Raw genomic sequence first — 24,427 nt, forward strand, 5'->3', positions numbered from 1 at the left:
TTTTTTAGCTCGGGATCAACAGTCATAAATGAGCTATTTTTCCCAAACTCAAGAATTTCTGTCAGGCTCGTCATTCCACTCAACCGAGTTCAAACCTGACACATTCAAAGCAAACTCTCATGAGACGACACTGTGCAGATGGAGTCACAGAGAGCCCAGGGCAGCGGGTACGACAGTGACTGTGAGCTGGTGGAGACAGAGCAGCCCTCATCAGCCATCCAGGAGATAGATGCGCCCTGCCACTTTATAAATTGGCTGTCGGAAACATTGTGCAAGGAAAAGCGGACATTTCTGGGAAGTTAAAGGCAGGGTGACAATGATGGAGAGATGAAAAAGGAGGGGAAAATGGGGCGAGGGTCAAAAGGGAAGAGGCAGTGAGGCGAAAATTGGGAGAAGGACAAGGTCAGTGTTAAATGTCTCATAAAGGTCTGGAGATTGTTAGACTACTGTTTCAGGATAAAAACCTTCAGTGACAGGACACAAAATGAAGATAAAGATGGCTTGGATTCCATTATGACCAAAGGAAGCCACACATGGCATAGTTATCAGATGTCCATTATTGAATGAATATACTGCACAGTCAACAGCAAATGGTTATTAAAGCTACAACTGTGATCAATCTCATAATGACTTATTGTTTTCAGTGTCTTAAATGCTTCACTTGTACCGCATATCTCCTGGGAACTCCATCATGCACGCTATAGTAACCTCTGTGCTGAACAATGACCGGCTTTAATTCACAACAAGAAAGGAGAGAGCCACTCACTGTAGAATAGCAATTATGCAATGGATCTGGCAGGTCTGATAAAATGAATGAAACCATATGACTTGGCAAACTGGCTTCATGGTTAATGCAGGACTTCCTGGACGGAGGTGGAAGTTATTGGAGGACTGTTCCCCCTGCGGGATAGTAAAGAGATTTGGCCATACTCTGCAGATGTCTGCCATGCAGAGGGAGAGATAGGAGCTGTCTGCTGCAGGATGGATGAGATGAGGAAATGAGAGAGATAGACCCAGGATCAGCCTATGAATCGGAGGCCAATGACGGTATCAAAGGACCAATGCCAAAAATTGTGTCTAGAGGAGTTGCATCTCCATTTTTGTTTTCCAGTGCAATAACTTGACCAATTCAGAAGACCACCTTGTATAGACAGAAGATACATTGGCATCCCTGTAATTGCCTGAACCTTTAACCTGGAGGCAGGAAGTGATCACTTTACTCTGGGAGGTCTAACGGTTGGCCTCTATCATAGGACAGCATCAGTTATTGACACACTGCAGTAATGGCCTACCTTCGGGCAGGTAGCTTCACACAGAGTAATGATGACCCGTGCTCGCCTGCAAGCCACTGCTTTTCTTCTCATCGATGCAATTACTGCACTGAAGTATTGCTGGCCAAAAGCCCCCATAGCAAGGAGGAAGATCACAATTCCCCGCTGCTCCTCTTACCAGCAGTCCTAAAGCCGAAAATACCTCTAAGAACAACGCTGCATATCTGTAGAATTGTAAACCTAATTGGTTCATCTGTATTATAGAAATGGATATAGGAGATGTTGTGTGCACAGGTTGGCGTGATGCATTCATTATTGTTGACGCTGATGTGCGTTTAGCCCCCACCAGTGAGAAATGAGATGCAAAAGAGGTAATTTTCTTTTTCTCTCAAGATGGTGTGTAATTGTGTGAGTTACAGTGGAAGGGAGTGGGGGGGGCATCTCTCCACAATCATTCTGACAAAGACTTTAATTCACCGTAATTATACAGATGAATTGAAATATACAGCAAGACAGGGAATCACTCCAATTATGCGGAGTTGATTAAAACTTGGACCCCATGCCAGGGTGCTGCAGGAGAATGGGAGGAGTCAAGATGTGCACCATATAAGCAGTGAGCACAGGAGGCTGGTGAACATCTGCACCACGCAGGCCCAAACCACAGAGAGGATTCTTGTATCTCTTGCAAAACAGAAGTGTTGCACTCTCTACAACTAGGCTGAAAAGTAACAATAAACAGTTTGATGGTCTAGTGCATAAGGAAGAGTGTCTGCTCTTGACAGAAGGTAAACTCCTCAGTTTCCTAATGAAGATGGATCAATGCTATTCATTTACTGACAACCGCACACAGTGTACAGCACAGCCCATATCCTGTGCTGTGTCACTGAATATAGCTACGGCATTAACGAGCATGGTGAGGATAAGTCCTTGGCATCTGGAGATCATGGTCAGTGGAGGAGAACGAGGGAGAGCCAAAGGGAGGGGGAGAGGAAAAAGGGAGATGGGGAAATAAAAGTGAAACAGACACAGAGACAAAGAGAATGAGAGGAGGAAAGATCACAAATAGGGAGGGCCAGAGTGAAAAGGGCAAGACATTTGTCACCCTCTCCTACATGACCATAGGAAGAAAGAACAATATCATTAATCTCCTGACATTTCAATATTGTATTAACCTTTCTAGTGGAATTCTCTGTGCTCATTAGTCTTTTTTGAGGGGGAGAACAATAATAATCGATAGAACAAGCTCTGGACACGATCTAGAAGTATAGTGCAGTCAAATAACATACAACCTCAAGCCAGTCATATGATGCTGCCCTGTCGTTAGTCATCACTCCCCTTATCTACTTTAAATAATTGGTTAGAATAAAAACATATCAAATAAAAAGATAAATGAAAGTGGAAGCGTTTAGCTGTTGCTCTCCAGTAGGTCACAGTCATGAAAGAGAAAAATGGCCGAGTTGTAAAACAACAGTTTAAGATTGCAACACAAGCACATCAGCCGTCTTATGTGAAGAGAAAAAAGCCCTGAGGCCACACAAAGCACAATGTCTCACCACTGCCCCCCCCCACGCCCCCACTCAGTCAGTCAGCAATGGAAAGATAGAAAGACAGAGAGGGTGGAGAAGAGGCAGGATGAATCTAAAGGTCCCCACACCCTTTAAACCCCACCGCCTGGATCCTCCCTCCCTGTAATACCTCCACAGCCAGTTCACCCTTGTCCTCACCTTCCATTCATCAATACCTGAAGAACACCAGCCATTCAAATCACAAGCACTCCCCAGGTCATTTGACTAAGAAAACACCCTCATTTATTCCCATTATGCGCCCTCACTGAACATCAAGCACTGGCAGGCCTTTTGTCTATCATCATTTACATTTAGCCTCTATGATTGGTGGTGTCAGTGTTTTGTTGAGCGCGTTCAGCGAAGCTTTTATGTAAACGTGTCACTTTTGAATGGTGTGATTTTATGTTTACATCAAGCATTCCTAACCTTGGGGAGTATTCACCTGGGTTCAAGGGTTATTTCAATACTGTCATAATAGGTATACCTTGACATGTTGACTTAGACAAGAGCCTTCTAATGGGTTTCTTTGAATTCACAGGGAAATGAATGGGTGGCAGATTCACACACCTACATGTGTTTTCCTCTGTGTGAGGAAGGCTTTTCATTAGTGTTCTATTGTAAAGTGTAGTAGTTTAGCAGAAATCAATCATATTTGTAAAAGAAGAGTATTGTTTTGGACAGGAGCATTAGGAAAGCAGGGGGTGGAGAAAATAGAATGAACACTAATTTGCAAAATTATATTAGAATGCTTTTATCCCCGCTGATGCCTTTAGCCTCCCTGGTTGCAGCCCAAAGTTGCAAATCAACAAGCTTGCCTGTTTTTAAATATAATAAAGTTCCATGTTTAATTGCCTGCATTTTTCCAAAAATGTACATTCCCATTTGGTTGCATTCTTTCTATGGTGTCTCAATTTCCATAATGTGTATATTTAGTGTTCCAATAGATTTTATTTTATAATTTGTTGTTTATTGAGAAATAACCAAATAAACCAACAATTATGATTATCACTTGCTCATTTTATTATCAAAATAATAGCATTAGCTATTACTAAGCAAAATGCTGCCAAACAATCACTTGAGTTAATGAGATGAAAGGGTTCGATGGATTTCTCCATATATTTGGTGTTGGTGTTTGGACTCTTATGTTTCTGAATGCAGAATCAAGCTGATATTTTCTTTCAGTATGTTTGTGTTTTAACTGCTCCAGCTCAATAGTGCTGGAATTCCACTCTCTTTTAGTTTTGGTTTCCAGGTGATTTGTTATGTAGTCTTCATATAACACTTCACCTTCATCTTTCAGAGCTAATTACAGTATTAACTTCAAAATGATGTCAATGATACTAAATGCTAACCACAAAATTCCTTAAGGGTGTTTTATCTGTACATGGTTTGAGTGCTGCAATGTACATTTGCAGTAAGGAGTATATTTTTCAAGTTTTGATAATCAAATTTGAATTTTTGCCAAAGTGTATCTGGCCTCTTTTGAGTTTTTGTTGGCTGTCTAATTTTGCTTTTCAGGGTGCTGATTGCAGTGCCTCTAGTAAATGTATCATATTAATCTAATGGTTTATAACAGTCTTAATAATTATCATAAGCACTTTAATAAAATCTCAATTAAAGTGATTACACTTTGGTAATATTAAACGTATGACGATGTGCTTACAGATGCAAAGAGGACGGCAGAGTAAAGCTGAGGGAGGGAAGATTCCAGCTGACGGCATGAGGAGGCCATTTTCCTCTGGGTTAATTGTGCGGACCCATAGGCACTAAATAAGGATGGTTAGAATGACTGGCTAAGTGACAAATGGATGTACAAATCACGCAGATTACTTCCCAGTTATTAAAAAAACTTGGTATTTGGCTGTGTTCCGCTCTCCCTCTCTCATTAAGTCTGGCAGTTGCACCACTGACGCCTATCTTTTACAATAAATCCTCTCACTTCAGTTTTCACAAGTTGAAACAAGCCTAAGTGTTTAACATTGATTAGAAACAACTTTTTGTAATGATGTGAAATTGTGATGAGTCGGTTGGTGAGATCATTAAACGTAAATGAGTTTTGATTGATTGTCTGAAGAGGTGGCGTTTGACCTGCAGCTGTAGTGTAAATGGCTGTGGAGAGGTGCTGGTAAGCTGTCTGCAGACTGAGCACCTGGGATGGCGGGTTCCTGGCTGGCATTCTCGCTGAGGAAAGCGACTGTAAGCTGAGTTGTCAGACAGTGCACAGCTGTTCACTTAATTGCCTCGTACTTTGGGAAGGAGGTTAATGAAGCAGTTTGGCGATCAGAAATGAGAGACAGCCTGAATGTGCACAAAAGAAATTAGATTCTGGCTGCTGGGACTGGGTTGAAAGCAACAGCAGTTTAAATTATTGATTGCATAAACTGAAACACTAAAGGGATAAAGAAGGAAGTGCAAAGAGAAGGACAGGTTAGCAAACTGTACAGACTTTACACATGTGTTCATGTTCAGCATGTTCCTTTACAGAGTAATTAGGCCTCAAACTGATAACGACATTTTTAATCCTGACAAAATATTTTGTGCATGACTAAACTTCTTTCATGAAAATGATGCTCTTTCATTCTCTTCTTTGTAAGCTTGAAAGACGGTGATGCTGATTTGCCCTCAATTATTTTTTACATCTATACATATCATATTACAAATATTGGTGCGAAAAAATCTACTTTTACAAACTGATAATTAAACACTTTTTTGCAATAATTAAAACTGACCAATTATTTTCATGACTGATTGAACTGCTGATTATTTTCCTAATTAATCAACTTCTTGTTTGGGATATTAAATGTTACTAAGTGTAAAATATTTCCCAGAGCCCATGGTGATGTTTCTTTTTATGCAACAAATAGAATAAAACCTGAAAACATGATCACATTATCAATTGTTCACAGTAAGAGGGCTGGAAAACAGCCTAAACCATAAAGTCATTATTAATAAAGTTGCCATACATGGGTTTTACCGGATTGACTATCAACTGAGTATTTTATCTTTATAACAAAACTATTATGCAGCATTACATTGTAAAAGGGTTAGGGGATATGTTTTTTGGGGAAGACCATTATATTAAACAATTTAGTTGATAACAATTGCCCAGTTTCCCAACCCCAGTCTATAGTATTAGGCTGTATATACACCATCATTATTGTAGGCACAATGTCGCTGATATGTTTCATGCATTTTATGAAAACACCTTTAAATGAAGCAAGGACAAAAATAACAATATACTAATGTGCACACACACTCCCCTTCCACCTTTTCTAATGTTGTAACGCATGCCATTACACTTCTGAGCCTTCCCTCGAGCACACAGGTAGAGTAACTGTAAGGACCAGATCAAACACCATCCAGCCTCATGGCATATTCATGCCATTATGGGGTGGAAACCCCTGGCAGCAAATGTGTCCCCCTTATATCCTTAATCACCTGCATCTCATTGTGGCGCATGGACACACCTCCACTCATTAAAATGATGGATGGAGGCATAAGGGGATGCTGTCCCCTATTCCAAATTATTTAGTTCTTGTTTAGAAAAGTGCTTATTAGAGAACACCTGGGGGAACGCGGGGGGAGGGGACCTCCAAAAACGGAGAGAATGGAGGAGGAGGGGGAGTGGGAATTCTGAAACCATCATTAGCATAGCTTATCATAAACATTACATTACTGAAAACAATAATTATTTTTGTCTTTAGTCTTTTGATTATTTCAGTGTATACATTAAAGGTATAAATGCTGCATTTTTTTGTATTCAATTAACTTACACTACATTTCCATATTTTTACATTTCAAAATATTCATCAACAACACAGATTAAATATATTTTTTAAATGATCAAATAGTCTAGTGGACTCAGAATATGCCATCAGCGTGATGGCTTTCAGCAGCTGTCTCTCTTGAGGCTCCGTGATGTTGAGTTGGGCAACACTAGTCATTAGCTTGTAAAAAAAGGACTTCCAGTTCTTTGAGGCTCAGGAGGGAGTATAAAAGGGACCAACGACCTCTCAATTTCCCTCACTGGTGTTTGAATAAGCCAGACCGACAGTGGTTGACATTAAAGACTCCCATAGGCCAGGATATTGCCTCTGTGAGAACAAGCAGTAGGCAGGTTAGATGCAATAAACTGGAACTAAATATATTTTGGTCTCCAATTAGGATAAGTTGCTGTCAAGTGTTGCTGTGTGGCGACAATGTCATCTTCTGATTTTATGGATATTTTGTTTGGCTGCATCAGCAGCTATCCCACTTGCTACTGAGTGATGAGAAATAAGATGAGCACTGTATTGGCTCTCTTATATAACCTCATTGAAGCCTCCTTACGCCTAATTGGCAGCAATCTAGGCCTGTCAAATTGAATATAATCCCTTCACCGTTAGTTTTAGCTTTCCTCGATTGCTCCAAATGTCTTTACTGAATGACATGGGAGGGTGATATTGTGAGTAATGGAGAACACTAATGGAATTGGCATTAGGTAATACATTTGATAGCTACTGTACATACATGGTTGATTAGCCTCTGAGCCAAGGATATTGATAGTTTCCTCCTTGACTGGAAGCACATACTGTAGGGCCTTTCTCATTTCACTAATTTCCCCTCCTCGACTCCTCGACTCCTCGACTCCTCGGTCCTCCGGTAGTAACCCGGAAATGGTTTTCGGCGCGCCATGTTGAAGGACATGTAATCGATATCCAGTCTCTGATAGTGTTACGTTATTATGCTTTGAGTGCTCTCATACTTGTTTGATTCTGAAATTGTATATATTTATATAAATATATATATGTGTGTGTGTATGTGTGTGTGTGTGTGTGTATGTCCGCATCTGTAGCCTGTTATTGTCTCATTATACCGCACTGTGAATGAATTAAAAGTAAATATATAAGTCGTCATGAACATATCTGTCCATCAGACAGAGGGCTGCTGTGCCTCCTGTCATCATTAATGGATGTCTCTTTAAAATGACCGCTCAGAGGAGAGGAGTTCTCATTTCTCTAACCGCCTGCTGCTTCCCCTCCTCTCTCCTCGGTTCCCCTCCTCGGCTCCTCCGATCGCATCTCCTGTGGGCGGGACTAAGACACGAGGAAAGGAGTCGAGGAGGGGAAATTAGTGAAATGAGGAAGGCCCAGAGTGTCCTCTCGGGTGAAGCCAGCTCTGAAGATCTCTAAATTGAATTACAATGGATGAAATGACTTTGAGCTTTGTTATGATGCTTTTCAATTTTAGCTTTAATAAATAAGTTAAGGCTATAAATACATTAATTGTATTCATATCTCCATAGATAATAGTGTACTTTGCATTCATGGATTATGACACAATTATGATTTATTAGACATTTCAATTGTTTTTTTCTGTTCATGTCACGAAATAATTATAATCCTGCTTTGTTTAATATGGTAATAATACTAAGACAACAATAAATTGATCTTAATATTGAATGTGTCGCCCACAATTGTGTATTGTCATACAACTCTGTTATTGTCCAGAAAAAACATCTAGCCCATTAAGACTTGTTATGATTGTTTTGTAACATACTATGACCTCTTGACATAATATGACTTATCCATTATATTTTCAATACTATTGTTTGACTCTTTATGACATTTATTATGACCTACTGTAGTATGCGTTTCGATTACATCTTTTGTTTATATTATAATAGTAAATACTTTACTATGACCTTATATAAAATTACCCTTTTTTCATTCTTTGAAATATAATACTATTACTTTTTCTACATGACATATGATAACATTTTTAATATAATATCAATGTTTTAATGACATGCTACTAGGACCTTTTTTTGAATCTCTTTTTGTTATCTACTCTTTGACAAACCTTTCATATTTCCATGACATGCTATGACTTATTTGATATGAGAATCACAAATGACCCATTGACATACATGAAATTCTCTGCAGTAAAAATACCTAATATAAAAACTAAACTTTTTTTCCCCTGTTTTTTATTTATGGCTACAGTAACAAAGAATGGGCTTAGGATACAGATTAGTTTCATAAATATTGTGTGATAGAAGATTGTGGAATTTGTTAATGTAGGTGAAAACAAGATCAGTCTCATTCTCTCAATGAAGATAAATATCCAAAGACACATACATAGTTTGAACTTTTTTATTCATCTTTTTTTTTGTTCTTTTACATTTTTGCTTTACGAAACAAATGTTTGCAGATGTCCTATGAATAAACAACAGCACCCTTCCTCCTTAAAAACAGGGGTCCGCCACCACCGTCTTATCAAGAAAAGAGACTCTTCTTGTCCAATTACAACCTCTCCAGATTCCCAAAGTGACTCTTATTTCCTGTATTTGACATTCGTTTAAGTGCATTAGTAGACAACATAACCATTTAGATTAATGTGCAATAGCTGAGTTTATGGTCAATGCGAAAAAGATATATACATTGCAGCTATGACTCACATTAACTGTCTTTTTTTAATCACTTGATCTAGCGTCAGAACTGGAGAGGGTGACAATCACAACGCAAGGAGTCTCCTTTCAAGCACAGCCTTCGTAAACAGCAACCTTTACCAACATCATTATCATCGTCATCATCAGGATTAACTAGACTCTTTTGTCATACCTGTTTTCTTCCAGTAAGACAAAAAGGTTAATAGATAGAATGGTTTAAAATAAAGTTTAGTGATTGTGCTTTTAAAACCAAAGTAAAACAAATAACAAACATTGACAACAACACGAAACATAACAGTGCATTACAAAAAAGAAAAGAAAAGAAAAAAGAAATCCCAAAGTGGCACTTTCTTGGGGCAGCTAAATAATATAGCAATTTACAACATGGATGGAAATGATAAAAATAATTATATTTACTGGCATAATAAAATTAGAATTCGCAAAATAAAACATGGAAGACAAATTTGAGGTACCACAGTGGGTAAAACAAGAGGACATCATGTATACACGTATATTTACAGACAGTCCACCCCTCTCTGCTTGCAGCTTTTTTATTACAGTAATATCTGTATTGGCTCTCCAAAGTTCTTGGCGAGGCAAGCAGAGTCATGTCAATGTCTGGAGCAGGATTTCTCTCCATATTGCATTGGAATTAAACATAAATATACTACTGCGTATTTTGTTTTCAATGCACCATTCTTTTATCTTCAGACACTCCTTTTTTTTTTTTAAATGGACATAGAAAATGATAATTTAGAAAAAAAAGCATTGGTCTGTTTTCCAGATGTAAAGAAACACTACTGATGTACAGTATAATGGCAGCCAACATGATGGTGAAATACTGAAATATTTAAAATTGTAAGAGAAAGAATGGTGCTCCACTCTTGGAAAATCAGGACAGTTCTTCTTCTGTTCTTCAGCTTTCTACCATCTGTAAAAAATAGAAAAAAAATGGTTAACATATCTTTCATAACCAGAGCTAAAGATCGTCACTAACAGATATTTTTATATCATGTATACAACATCAAGTCAAATTACTCGTGTGTGTGTTAACCTAACTGATAATAAACCTGTTTCTGATTCAGATCCTGATATATGCAATAAGTAGCAAGGCAATACAGTAGATTAATGTGGAACAAGGTTTAAGGTTATTTAAAAAAATTGCATTTTATTTTTCCTATGTACTGTATATCCAAGTTACAATTATTAAAAAATGCACCCAATTTAGATATTGACATAGGTAATGCCATATTCACAACTGTTGAGGCATATATGCACCTCAGACTCTTCATCTCCTGGTTGGAAGGCCCCCGTGGTGTTGAGGCTCATGTCTGCAGGGTTCCTGCGGCCCCCTTCTCCTCTCCGCCGCCCCCCCGAGCCCCTGGAAGACATGGAGCTGGAGGAGCTGGGGTCCCGGGGGCTGTTGACTGTGGGGAACTGTGGTCGGCTATAGGGCTGAATGTCCTCTGAAGGGTCAAAGAACAGTTTTAGGAAGGTATTGAGTCTTGCTTAATCAAAAACATTGCAAACAGCATTGAGGGGCCACATGGTATTTGCTGTTGTACCTGCATGTTGGCGAGCCTTGCTGGCGGTGCTACCCTCATGTTTAGTCCCTTTCCCTCCATGAGCAGTCCTTTGTCTCTCCTGAGCCTCTCTGCGCTCAGAGGAGCTGGTTCTGGTGTCCGAACCCTCTCTAAGCTGGTAGCCCCCGGTTCCTCCTCTCTTGTCTCGACCTTCAACTGCTTTGGGGGAAACTCCCCGGCCCTCCAAGACTGCCTTGGACGGGTGTGTAGGTGACTTGAGCACTGCAGGAGGTGGGATGGGCGGAGGAGGGAGATCTGAAGAATAAACACAGGAACCAAGAACACATTAAACAGACATCAAAAACAAATGTGGAAACAACATAAAGTGGGCTCATGTAACTTGTGTGCATCGTGTGTAGCTCAGTTGTCTCACACCTGCAAGGTGACACACAAACACAGCTGTAGTGTGTGTACATACACTCAGAGCTCTGCACATAGCTATGCCGAGCGGAGACTCCTCCGTGCCGACAGTAAACACAACAGATTACATTAGGGAGGCCAAATCTGAGAGTTATGACATTTGTGCAAGACGCAAGAGAGGAGAAAGAGGGGAGGAAGACGGGGGTGTGACGGTCAGCAGCTGGTTCTCTGAACTGCTCCACTTCCCCTGTCGATGAATCAATGCTGCTTGTCCTTGAGCCATTATTCATATTAGGCCAGTGGGCCGCCTGGTCTCGTACACATTTCACCATCCTAACAACATGCCCCCAATCGATGGATTTTCATCTTGTAATCAGCATCCGACCTGAAGGATGGTTTGTCTGCGGTCAGACCTATAATCCACATATGATTAGTTGTTGATAAACATTTCAAGTGCCAACTCTTACACCTTGCTTGAATTCCGAAGGCTATCTTATACTCTTGACTAAACACGATGTATGGTGTAGTCTTCACTGTGTATCTCTGTGTGTTGTTGTAATACGTGGTCCTGTAGCAGCTTTTCTTTTTAGCTCTTTTTCAGGTGTTTATATTTGCAATAACATCACAACCATGCTGTCAGAACGGTTTATTGATGGGTAGTCATATACATATACAGTGGGGCAAAAAAGTATTTAGTCAGCCACCAATTGTGCAAGTTCTCCCACTTAAAAAGATGAGAGAGGCCTGTCATTTTCATCCTAGGTATACCTCAACTATGAGAGACAGAATGGGGGGAAAGAATCCAGGAAATCACATTGTAGGATTTTTAATGAATTAATTGGTAAATTACTCAGTAAAATAAGTATTTGGTCACCTACAAACAAACAAGATTTCTTCTTTAAGAGCCTCCTCTGTCCTCCACTCATTAACTGTATTAATGGCACCTGTTTGAACTCGTTATCAGTATAAAAGTAACCTGTCCACAACCTCAAACATCACACTCCAAACTCCACTATGGCCAAGACCAAAGAGCTGTCAAAGGACACCAGAAACAAAATTGTAGACCTGCACCAGGCTGGGAAGACTGAATCTGCAATAGGTAAGCAGCTTGGTGTGAAGAAATCAACTGTGGGAGCAATTATTAGAAAATGGAAGACATACAAGACCACTGATAATCTCCCCCGATCTGGGGCTCCACGCAAGATCTCACCCCGTTGGGTCAAAATGATCACAAGAACGGTGAGCAAAAATCCCAGAACCACACGGGGGGACCTAGTCAATGACCTGCAGAGAGCTGGGACCAAAGTAACAAAGGCTACCATCAGTAACACACTACGCCGCCAGGGACTCAAATCCTGCAGTGCCAGACGTGTCCCCCTGCTTAAGCCAGTACATGTCCAGGCCCGTCTGAAGTTTGCTAGAGAGCATTTAGATGATCCAGAAGAGGATTGGGAGAATGTCATATGGTCAGATGAAACCAAAATAGAACTTTTTGGTAAAAACTCAACTAGACGTGTTTGGAGGAGAAAGAATGCTGAGTTGCATCCAAAGAACACCATACCTACTGTGAAACATGGGGGTGGAAACATCATGCTTTGGGGCTGTTTTTCTGCAAAGGGACCAGGACGACTGATCCGTGTAAAGGAAAGAATGAATGGGGCCATGTATCGTGAGATTTTGAGTGACAACCTCCTTCCATCAGCAAGGGCATTGAAGATGAAACGTGGCTGGGTCTTTCAGCATGACAATGATCCCAAACACACCGCCCGGGCAACGAAGGAGTGGCTTCGTAAGAAGCATTTCAAGGTCCTGGAGTGGCCTAGCCAGTCTCCAGATCTCAACCCCATAGAAAATCTTGAAAGTTGAAAGTTGAAAGTCTATGTTGCCCAGCGACAGCCCCAAAACATCACTGCTCTAGAGGAGATCTGCATGGAGGAATGGGCCAAAAATACCAGCAAAAGTGTGTGAAAACCTTGTGAAGACTTACAGAAAACGTTTGACCTCTGTCATTGCCAACAAAGGGTATATATAACAAAGTATTGAGATGAACTTTTGTTATTGACCAAATACTTATTTTCCTCCATAATTTGCAAATAAATTCTTTAAAAATCAGACAATGTGATTTTCTGGATTTGTTTTTTCTCATTTTGTCTCTCATAGTTGAGGTATACCTAGGATGAAAATTACAGGCCTCTCATCTTTTTAAGTGGGAGAACTTGCACAATTGGTGGCTGACTAAATACTTTTTTGCCCCACTGTAGATTAAAAAAAAAGGCAGTGTTTGGAGATGGATGTGGGCCGACTTGGCTTCACGTCTAGCGTTATTCCATTGCAAGATGGTCTTTAGTTAATGCATAGTAGTGAATACAATGACTGCACTATGATACTAAGATTTTCGCTTTTTAAGTGGCATAGTATTACATGACATTGTTTTAAGACCTTTTTTTACAACATTTTTTGTGAGTATTGGGATTTATCTTTTGACATCATTATGAAACATTATACTATGACTATTATATTCCATAAATTAAAAGACTCATGGCATGGATAGTCTCTGTTTTTCGATTGTGGCACACTGGACTTGTGGAAAATCAAAGCTTTTATTCCCATTTTTACACTTGAGAGGCTAATGAGGCAGGTGATGTCTTTGCTTTGTCTTGTTGGCGGAATCAAGCAGCTCCAATACACTCTTCTGATTATCCTCTACCTCCATACTCTCCTCCTGAATACAAAAAAGGGGCCAGTCAATATCATACAGCAAAGGGGTGTCTGCAGTTTTTTAATATCTCTCTTGCCTCCTGAGTCCTGCCTCAGTGTAAGTCCGATCAATGCCACAGTCTGTGAGATATGGCTCACTACGAGGGAGGAGCACAGTGCCTGTTAGATTTATGAGGAAATATGGGCGAGGACAGAGCTCAGGTCTGAAAAGTGTCTCCGGGCTTGCCAAGGAGGGTGTATTGGATGGCCCCGTGGTTAATTAGGCAGACGGGACTGAGACAGATCAAAAGAGACAGGGAAGGGTTAAGTTCACAGAAGGTAGACAAAGGTATTTGAGTCAAACACAATATGAATCATGAGGGGAATATAACTTGGGAGTTTCCAAATCCACTGAGCAAACAGGAGTGAAATGAGTAGGTCAGAAAGGGGTGGGGAAGGGAGGCTGTTTGGGTCTTAGGGGGGTTGCTGATCCATTTGTTAAACTGTCACCTTAACTGATGGTATGTATGTGTATTTACAGTGATGCGCTGGGATAGTAGTCCAGTCTGCAGAAATTGGAAAGGTACAGTGACATACAATAACCTACAGAAACAAAGGTATACACATTGTGTTTTGGGTTGTTACTATCCTTCTTAACATTTCATAAAATCTCACCTAACACCTCAGCACCAGTGTTCTAGACCACAGACAGGGGTATGAAGGGTGGGGGTTGAAGGAAAGACAGGGGGGGGGGCAGGGGAGGCAATAACCTCCAAATGAAAAACAATCCATTCAGATCAAATGCAATCAGCAGGAGGACTGATGGACAGACAGAGCTGCATAGCTGTCAGTCCGCCCCCTCGCTGCTCAAACAAAGACGGAGGGGAGCACGGGAGAAGAGGGGAGAGTCGAGAGGGATGGAGAGATCACTCCAAAGGGAGGGGCAGTAGATGGGGAAGGAGCCTGGATATAAGGATGATGGCAGAAGGCGGAGGTTGGGTGGGTTGGATTCTCTGCAGTGATATAGCTGGTCTGGCTCCCAGTGAGCTGGATATTAAATCTCCCTGTCAAGTGCTTCCAACACTCAAGGACACCTGACACTAAGAGGAGAGCCAGCTCTGGGAAAGCACATACTGTACACTGCAGAGTGAGCGCCTACACACACATGCAGAGAAATACAACAGGAAATACATATCCACAGGATCAAAGCATTAAGGAAACAGCTAGAATAAGTGGTGTTCCACTGCTAGCATGTGTATTGTTAAGAGTTATGCTTTAAAAGTCAATTGCTCTTTCTCTTAACAAGGTTAAAGCTTTCCCTTCCGTGTGCAGCTGCTCCGGTATTTAGCCCCTGTTTGGTTTATGTCCGGCTCTTGAAGGTGGCACTTCAGTGAGAGCCAGCACCTGGATCAATTTCATTAGTGGCTAGAGTGGAGAGACATCCCAGTGTCAGCAGACCCAAGCTGGACAGAGCTCCCTGGAGACCACCCCCCCTCCAGTCGTCCCCACCATGGCCCTGGCCTCCAGCCCACCACTTGCCCGATCTGTTCAGCACTGTCACAGATTAGGAATGATGCCATGTATGCATGTGCATGAACACATGAGAGAAGATTAAAGCCCTGGCTCATGGCACACCCATACTCAGTTATTTACACTAAATCACAGTAAACGGCACTTTTACCCAACATTTCTGTAGAGGGAATAGAGACATAGTCATTGATACAAACTGGCCATCTGTGTACTTGTGGGACAGAACTCAACTGTTAGTATTGTTCCATGCCTGTCTATTAGTCTGGTGGCTGTATAAAGTAATTAAAACCATTTACAGACAAACATAGTTTGTACTAAACTTAGTTCATACTAATACTATTTTAAAGTTTCAAAAATATGGTAGATTATGTAGTTGCAATAATGAACCCTATATCATATGCCACAACATACATTTAGATTTATTCTTGATAAATTAATCATTAGTCTTGAAATGTAGATTTACATCGTGCTTAAGTAGAGACCATCCAGCCGCTAGAAAGAATCAGTTCAGAGGCCTTAAGTGGGAAAAAAATACATGTTTTCTGACTGTATCTATCATGGTGACAAAACATGTCCACGTGCAGTAAGAAATATTATCCAAATAATAATATTAATTGTGGCTGGTAACAAGATATATTTGTAGAAAGAAAATGCTCAATTAACATTAAATATTTGGGTAGGAATCTATTAGCATCAACATACTGTACACAAGATGTTTTTGTTTTGAAAGTAGTTTGAACTTTGAATTATTGTGTTTTTATAATAATTAATCCATGTTTACCTTCATTATAGACTTCACGTCGCTGGTTTCCTGGATGAGCCGCTGGATGAGCCGCTGGATGAGCTGCTGGATGAGCCGCTGGATGAGCCGCTGGATGCTGTTTCTGCTTCTTAGGAGGCCTCCTGTGTACAGCTGCCATGCTCATGTTACTGTCAGTGGACACCGGGCTGCTGGGACGGTGGCCTGACGGGTTTATTTGGTATTTTCGTGCTGAGGAAAAATAAACACAGGAACAGTTTACTTTCACAATTCCTCACATGTCTTACAGTAACATTTATTGCGGATTTGGGCACCTTCATAAAACCCACCTGACGCTCCTCCGACTTCTGGGCCCAGTGTGTGTGGATATTTGGCCACCCTGACGCCTGAGTACTCTGCAGCTGCAGCCACCGCTTGAGCAAAGTCAGCATCAGTGAAGAAGGATCCGTCTGATGAGCTGACGGCACTGGACCTCCCTGAAGAGACATTATCCTCTTCAGAAGCCGACCCCCATCCGTTGATCATGGAGCCGGTGACGGAGCTCTCCAGGTCGCCGGTGCTGGACGCAGGCGTTTGTTCAAGCCCTCGGAGCAGCAACCTTCGTGGATGCATCTGGGGGTGGTGGGGGTGTGTGTGGGGGTGGGTGTGGTGGTAGTGCATCTTGGCCACCTCTGAATCTGTCTCGTCACCCTCCTCCTCCTCTTCCTCCAATATATCGTCATCTTCATCCATGCCATCAGTGTCCAAAACCAACGGGCTGGGGATGTACCCATATGTGTGTGAAGGAGAGTGGGGCATGTGAAGGGGTGGGGGGCTCACTGTGTGGCGCCTGCAAAAGGGGAAGAACCAATACAATCAGAAACCCATTTCTCAATTAAATGATGTGAGAAAAGTAAAATGCACCAGCCAATAACAATGAGACCACACTGCTCATATAGCATATTTGTGCCAATCAAATATACTTCAAATCCATTTTAAAAATAGCTTATGTTTGCAAATGTAATACTAAATGTATGATGTCTTCATTTATTGGTGCATCAACAAATGCAAGGTACTGCTCACAACTTGACAAACTTTCAAATCAGTGCAGGTTGATTTGAATGATGCAATGAAATGATGTGAAATAAATGGTTCCTTTGAAGGTAAGAAATGTATCTAAAACCTAAGAATTGCTTTTGTGAAATTGGTCTATGTCTGAGTTGTTTTACTTGTTGGGGTAGTAGACATCATGCAAGTGTACCTGCGTTCATGGTTGTCAGGTGCATCCTGGAGCATCGGCTGCATCTCTTCCTGGGGGGAGGGGGTGAGGGTGGCTGTGGACTGGTGACTGTAAGATACAGCTGCAGGGGAAGAGGCTGCTCCTCGGATGGGAGGAGTGGGGCCCCTCTCCATCTCCTCTTCCTCCTCCAGCTCATCAGGCTGCAGGTACATGTGAGAGGGGGGCATGGGGCACTGCATGTCTGGTTCACAACTGCCAACAGAGAAATGAGCCTCATTACTGTCATATCACCAAAAAAAAACATGTTTTTGTATACTGAAGCCAGGAAAACATAAACTAAATATTCATGGCACCTTTCTATCAAGGTTTGACATGAGCCTAGCACTAATAGATAGAAAACCCTTGAGGCAAATGCTTGAAATGAGGCGAGAAACAGGAGAAAAGGCAAGAAGAATCAACTAGTATTTAAATACAATGTGTGCATGCCTGTCAGATTGTCTGTCTGTGCAGACATGTCCCACCTTTCATCCATGGAAAGCGAGTACTCCTCTGTGCTCCGACTTGGGGGTGGGTTTGCAGGGGGAGGGGGTAGAAGGTCAGCCCAATTCATTGTGCTCTGTTTGGGTAGTTTGGGGGTGCGCACTCCCTTCTTTTGACCCTGACTCCCTGCTCAAAAATGAGAAAAAAGCACTCTGTCAATCGCAAGACACCTCCAGACATATATACTTATATATGCTCCATCTCTGAAAATCAATTATTAATGTTGACGAAATTCCAACATAAGGAACTGACAGCAGATACAATGCAATAAAAAGACTGGCTAACAAAGAAATGATAATGTTAAATGCAAGAGTGCAAAGGCTAATGCAACCCTCCACTGTTAAGGAAGTGTGCACACATACCTCTTAGCTACTAAATGATTGGAAATACTATAAAACAGTCATTTCCCTACAGCGGTATTATGCAGTACCAAGAGGCAAGGTAGGAATAATAACGGCAGAAAAGGGTCCAATTAATACCAAACTATTAGAATTGTGAACCAATGAGCTGTGAGGTGCAGCGAGCACTGAAGGTTTCTCCTTAATGGCTTGAACTTCAAACGCAATATCAGAATGGATACATGGCATTAAGGTGGCAGTGTTGCATGCCATCCACAATGAGTTATCATTTGTCCTTGTCTGCAGACGGATTGAGGCTCTGGTGAAATAAAGATGCTCTTCACTGAAATTAAAGTAAAGCCAATTAACGAAAGCAATGCAAACTAAGCAGGTACAAACCGAGAAATGTGTAAGAAATCAGAAAAAAACGAAAAACTGAATTAATAAAAGAAAAGGTTCCTTTAAAGCAAACATTTTTTAAACATCCATTGGATGACATTGCATAAAAGCCAGCAAATGCTGGGCATGGTGTTATGTTACGGTGCCTTTGTTATAAGGCATTGTTGTCAGTTTCCTCTTCTCCTTTTGTTCTGCATTTTTCTATTTTCTAAAGGCATCTCCCTTTCAATTTCGTTTCAAGATAGGCTGACATGGTAATTAATCAAATTACCATTTTAAAGCATGCATTATTAGCATATCAAAGTGATTTATTGCTTTTGGGGAATACTGGGATTTTTCAAATAAAGCTACAGGCTTGTATATGATTATATGGTTGCAATAACAATAAACCGGAAACATTTGGCAGTTCATCAAAAACAAAACTGCGAACAAACCTAGTACAATTATTAGCACAGACTCAACTTGATAACCTCTGAATGCCCTTCCTGCAACTTGTTTTTTTTAGTCATTCCCCAATGCTCTTACCGGAGGTGCTACTGCTGCCTCGGTCCGAGCTGTTGTAGGAGCCTCCAGTGTGACTGTCATGGGTCTGGTTGTAGGGGATGGTGGCAGGCATAGGGCTGTCACCTCCTCTGTAGCGGTCTGATTTGGGAGAATGGAGTGTGTGGTTAGTATGGCCTCCGGCAGATACCTTGCTTCTACTCAAAACACTTTGAAGCAAAGCATCCACTTTGTATTGAGCAAGGAAATGAAGGACATTATTTTTGATCAGAAGTACAAAACCACTTAGCACAGTGTATAGTGTTACACACGAGGCATGCAGTTGAAGCTTTATCATTTATAGGTGAGTATGTGAACACATGCAGTATCTGCACACAATTCTTAAAACTGTCACGCCACATGTGGATCCTTTCTGCAGGTACAACAAGGTGATGATAGCTTTGTTCAAAGCGGTTAAAGATCCAAGAGTTATCTTTGTCTTTCATTTTGAAATTTGACACCAAAGATAAGTCCTCACACCTGCTTTCATCACAAAGAGACAACCAAGATACCATACAATGACAGCAATTCAGGCCTGGCTCACATTTAGCTGCGAAAAATTGCACATGATTGCATGGAGGGTGATGAGAGGTTACATGAATGCCATACAGACAGGCAGAAAGAAAGAGCGATGATGTATATGTTGACTGAAAAGGAGCGAGAAAGAACCAAGGAAAATATGAGCTTGAAACTCTTCCACAGGCTTCACCAGTGAGGCGGAAAGAGCCGGGAGAGGAGAGAACGGAGGGGGGAAATGAAGCGGAGGAAGATCATGGATCGGAGTGGACCTCTGCAGCCATGGCTTCTGTATTCCACACTCACCCTTGTTCAGCTTGTTTTGCTCCATGATGTTGTACTGCATCTGGGAGCCCATTTCCTGTTTCTGCTGCTGGTGTGAGGGGGGCTTCCAGCAGTGCTTTTCATTCATCTCCCCTCCACCCAGGAGGCCTCCGGTTCCTCTGTCGGGGTTACCGTGGTTGCCCATGATGGAGGACTGGATGAGCTGGGTGGTGGCGTATGGTGTCGGCTGGCCCCCAGGCCCTACAAAGCGGCCATCTTTCAGGTTTGGGCTGTTGAAGGTCTTCATCTCATTGATCTTGTTGGACAAGTCTACATCTCCATAGACGCCTGACTCTGGCACCATGAGGTTGGTCTGCTTGTTTTCCATCTGGTTGTTATAATTGGCGATGCAGTCGGCTGGAGAATATGAGGAGGGTATTTAGTCAATCTTGTCTACTGCTGATCAGCTTAGGAGCAGTATGCCAGTTTGGTAAAAGCTTTGAAACAACAGGGCATCATTTGATCTAGAGCTCAATACATTTATTAAACAAAAGCAAAAAGCATTAAGATAATAATTTCAAGCTGTGAAAAATCTCCGTGCCATCTAGCGGGACTCTCTTTATGTTTAAAGTCTCAATTTGCTTGCCAAACGATGATCTGCTTTAGGTGAGTGACACAGGTGTTATTACAGCTTTTGCTCAGCCCCCTCTCTCATCTATGACTCAATGTGGGTGTCATCTCTGTTTCTCTATGTTCTCTCTTCATTGAGAGGGACAAAAATACATGTCTGTATCAAAGACCTGGAATGAGGCGCGCAGTAAAAGCACAGCTCCACTGACAGATCCAATTTTCCCTGGCTCATAAAATATTCAAATCCTCCAGCAGATCTGAGAGCCAGCATTGCGGTAAATACCAAGGACGGCCATAGGTGCACGCCGCTCGTGCCGCGCGCCTCACATTTCAGCGGCACGGAACAGCTCGACACTTCAAAGGTTGACGTGTGAAGGCGCCCCTATGGCTGAGATAAAGGCACATTAACTCCTTTCTTTTTGCTCTGCCACCTATTCAGTGATCCTCTTAATGTTCACAGAGTTTAGGTTTGGCACACACACAAAGCATGCATCTGGCAAGCTCCTTAGTGTCATACAGCGGGGTGTCATGCAAAGGGTGAGGGCTGCCTTTAGCCTGTTATTCCCTGTTAAACATCTCACACCATGTTTGGAAAGAGTCGAACACTTCGACCTCAGACGGGTGATTAGCACAAAGAAGAAACTAAATCTGATGACTATAAAGTCTAAAATATGAATTATTAATCCTCACTGGGGAAGGTTGTAAGTAAGGAGAAACTATTCAATGTCTGGATGGATATTAGGCCGAACAGCTGGATAGGAATTATGGGCTGCCCTTGAAGGAATAGTCCCAAAGTGCATAATTTAGAACATAAAGCATTTCATTGCAGTCCAAGTTTCCGAGGATAGGGTTGTTTTAAGACTTGGGTCACAGCTTACAATGAATAATAGCAAGTCCTGCAGCATTCAAGCTGAAGTGTTACGCTGTTCTCTTTTCAGATAGGCCACTATGTGTGTGTGTGTGCATAGTCTGCATACAATAATATATATTGTTTTGTGGTAATGTAAAACATGTTGAGGTCATATTTGCTCCCTCTTGTTGACAACTGTACTAGTGCTGAATATACTAAAGGCCAATTGGTGGTTGTCTCTGAGTCTCTTTCCTTAACTTTATCTCAATCCGCTGTCTAACTCCCCTTATACATTTCAGTATATGTTTTAGTATACTTATTCATCATCAATCCTTTCTGTCCCTTTCCATCTGGTCTTCCAGGTGCACCTTTCTCCCTCTATCATTCTCTCCTCCTCTGCTTCTGGCCACCGTCTGCAGTCAAGCCTTGACCTCCTCGCCCGCTGCACATTTCTTAAATAACTGAGCACTTACGGGAAATTACATTACCGGCTATAAAAACAGTATGGAAATCAGCAAAGCAATTCGATTAGCAACAGAGTAGGGACATAAGCCCCTCTCAGTGTGCTCCTTTTATTTCCTGCCTAAAACAGCTCCACTCTAACCTCAAATAAATCAAAACCACAAGAACACAGCCTCTCTTAATCCCGGTATTTCTTCAGGTTTTTCTTGTGGAGACCTTCAGAAATGAGAGATACACAGAACAACTCTCCAGGGAGCTAACCCACATATCAGATGCTACTTCCTTTTTCACAGCAGATTCCCCCAGCTCCCTCATTTCTTATCTCCAGAGTTATTTTGTCAAGGACTGCATCATTGCGTTTGAGGTGTGTTTATTTTGGTGTTTGCCTACGCATGGAAGTGTCAACACTTCATACCTGGGCGGCTGTAGGTTGCCAAGTTGCTGTCGCTGTTGCCATTGCCTGCAGTGCAGCAGTTCATGCTGCAGTCGTTGTGATTGGAGCAGGAGTTTGGCCATGTGTCTGCCAGCCATGGTTGTGTAGCAGATTCCCCAATGTTTAGCAAACCAGGCCTGTAAAAAAATGGACCAAATAGTTAACAATAGTAAGAGGCTGAGCTAACACCACACTGTGAATGAAATGAAAAATCCACAAAAACATGATATCTGAAAGAGAGGATTATGTTGAGTTAATTTATCCAGCAGCTGAGAATAGGACAAATCCGATTTAGTACTTTTTTCTTTGGGCCACACACAACACACACCACACACACACACACACACACACACACACCAACACACAGGCAGAATCCACACACTCCACACACACACACACACACACACACACACCACACACAACACACGCGACCCATGCCGGCCGCAGCCACACTCCCGCGCGTCACCACACACAGCCGGGCCCGCACACACAACACAACCACACACACACACCAGCCACAGCACACACACACACACACAACAGCAGGCCTACGGAGCACATATACAACAGCCCCAGCTACAATAGACTCTGTGTTTGCACTGACTATGCCCAACGAGTCCGATTGACACTTTCCCTGGGCTCCTCATAAAGGCATTAGGCGAAACCGGCTTGATTTGATACACAATCCAGATAAAATTCACCCTCGGCTATTTGCAAAATGTGCATCCTGAACAAGTCCTCGGCCATTGAACCAAGCAAATGCTTACGAGTAAACGGGTTGTCAGCAGCTGGCAGCCATCTTTAATGCATTTTAAAAGTTTTCTCTTTTAGGGCTTACATAAGGCACAGTACCCGAGAACAAGTTAAAAGCCAGCACTAAAAAGAAGATAAACCACCGTACATGGCACACGCGCAGTCTCACATGATCGCGCCTGCGCGCATTTGCCATTGCGCTAACATTGTTCCATGTATCTGGGCTCCGCTCTTTACCTCTTTAATCTCTTAATCTTAGGCAATATGCAAGACTATATCCCTACTGTTGTTCAACCCAGGAATATCTCACTTGTTAGCATCACGCGGAGCTAAGTCCAAGCAGCGTTAAAGAATAAATACACTTCCACTACTCATGGATCGATCATCCTAGGCATAACAAAGAGAATTCAGGGTAACTCTACCACAGTTGCCCAATCCGCAACACTTGATTAGGCATTGAATTATGCTTTTCCCTCATTCTCCCCCTCTCCAGGTGACTGCATTTTTTGTCGGATCATTTTGAATGACACATTTTCGTCATATATCCAAACGAAACCTGCCGCCCGAACCCAAGGTAGCAACATACAATCATACAATAGGCTTCCTTCATGCACCCCGCGGGCAGTTGTCATGTTCATATTGACAGCGCCATTGTCCAGAGCTGACATAGGGCATTCCTGCAATTGGCATTCAACTCATAGAAACTGGAATAATATCCGGACTTCATGCTGATTGCTCAAGCTAACTATTCATTACGCCTCGATAGCGAACAAGCAAACACACACGCAACACAGCCACACATAACGGCACACAACACAACACACACACAGCACACACCAGCACGGGCCACACACACAACACACAGCAGCCACACACACACGACACGACCACACACACACACACACAAGGACACAACCACACACACACACACACACACAAACACACCACACGCCATGTACTCCTTTAGTAAAGAAAGGGAAACACACATAAATACATAGTCTCCTCTTTCTTTTCTGGCATCTATAGTACTCTTTATTCATCTTCCAAGCGGTATGATGCCATCTATTAGGAGCAATAGCAACATAGTTATTAACCAACGCATCAATTCTTTAAGTCTGCGCGGCTGTTTTGTACCAGATGGCGACCATTCCACAACATGCATAAGGTGTGCCGTACAGGCTATGTGTAGGTGCATGTTTATCTAACCCATGTTTTAGGGGGTGAGCGCTATGGGCAGGCAGCTGGTGGTTGGAATGAATGCTCCTCCGCCCATCGTAGGATGAGGAT

At 42.0% G+C, this 24,427-nt stretch overlaps 1 protein-coding gene across 4 annotated transcripts in view; it reads right to left on the reverse strand.

Moving 5' to 3' along the window:
- Positions 1 to 8,956: 8,956 nt before the first annotated feature.
- The window catches only part of robo1 (roundabout, axon guidance receptor, homolog 1 (Drosophila)), a 173,537-nt gene continuing 158,066 nt past the window's right edge, over positions 8,957 to 24,427 (reverse strand). For all 4 annotated transcript variants that reach the window (XM_010796292.1, XM_010796291.1, XM_010796290.1 and 1 more), the window contains exons 21-30: positions 22,370 to 22,524; positions 20,055 to 20,429; positions 19,218 to 19,334; positions 17,937 to 18,081; positions 17,437 to 17,667; positions 16,526 to 17,025; positions 16,218 to 16,427; positions 10,832 to 11,104; positions 10,545 to 10,732; positions 8,957 to 10,197 (exon numbers count right to left, since the gene is read on the reverse strand). In XM_010796292.1, coding sequence (XP_010794594.1) covers positions 10,183 to 10,197; positions 10,545 to 10,732; positions 10,832 to 11,104; positions 16,218 to 16,427; positions 16,526 to 17,025; positions 17,437 to 17,667; positions 17,937 to 18,081; positions 19,218 to 19,334; positions 20,055 to 20,429; positions 22,370 to 22,524 — 2,209 coding nt within the window. In that variant the 3' untranslated portion in view covers positions 8,957 to 10,182. The remainder of the gene's footprint in view (positions 10,198 to 10,544; positions 10,733 to 10,831; positions 11,105 to 16,217; positions 16,428 to 16,525; positions 17,026 to 17,436; positions 17,668 to 17,936; positions 18,082 to 19,217; positions 19,335 to 20,054; positions 20,430 to 22,369; positions 22,525 to 24,427) is intronic.

This window comes from Notothenia coriiceps, unplaced genomic scaffold, assembly GCF_000735185.1.
Source record: "Notothenia coriiceps isolate Sejong01 unplaced genomic scaffold, NC01 NC01_scaffold00037250, whole genome shotgun sequence".
Classification (NCBI taxonomy): Eukaryota; Metazoa; Chordata; class Actinopteri; order Perciformes; family Nototheniidae; genus Notothenia; species Notothenia coriiceps.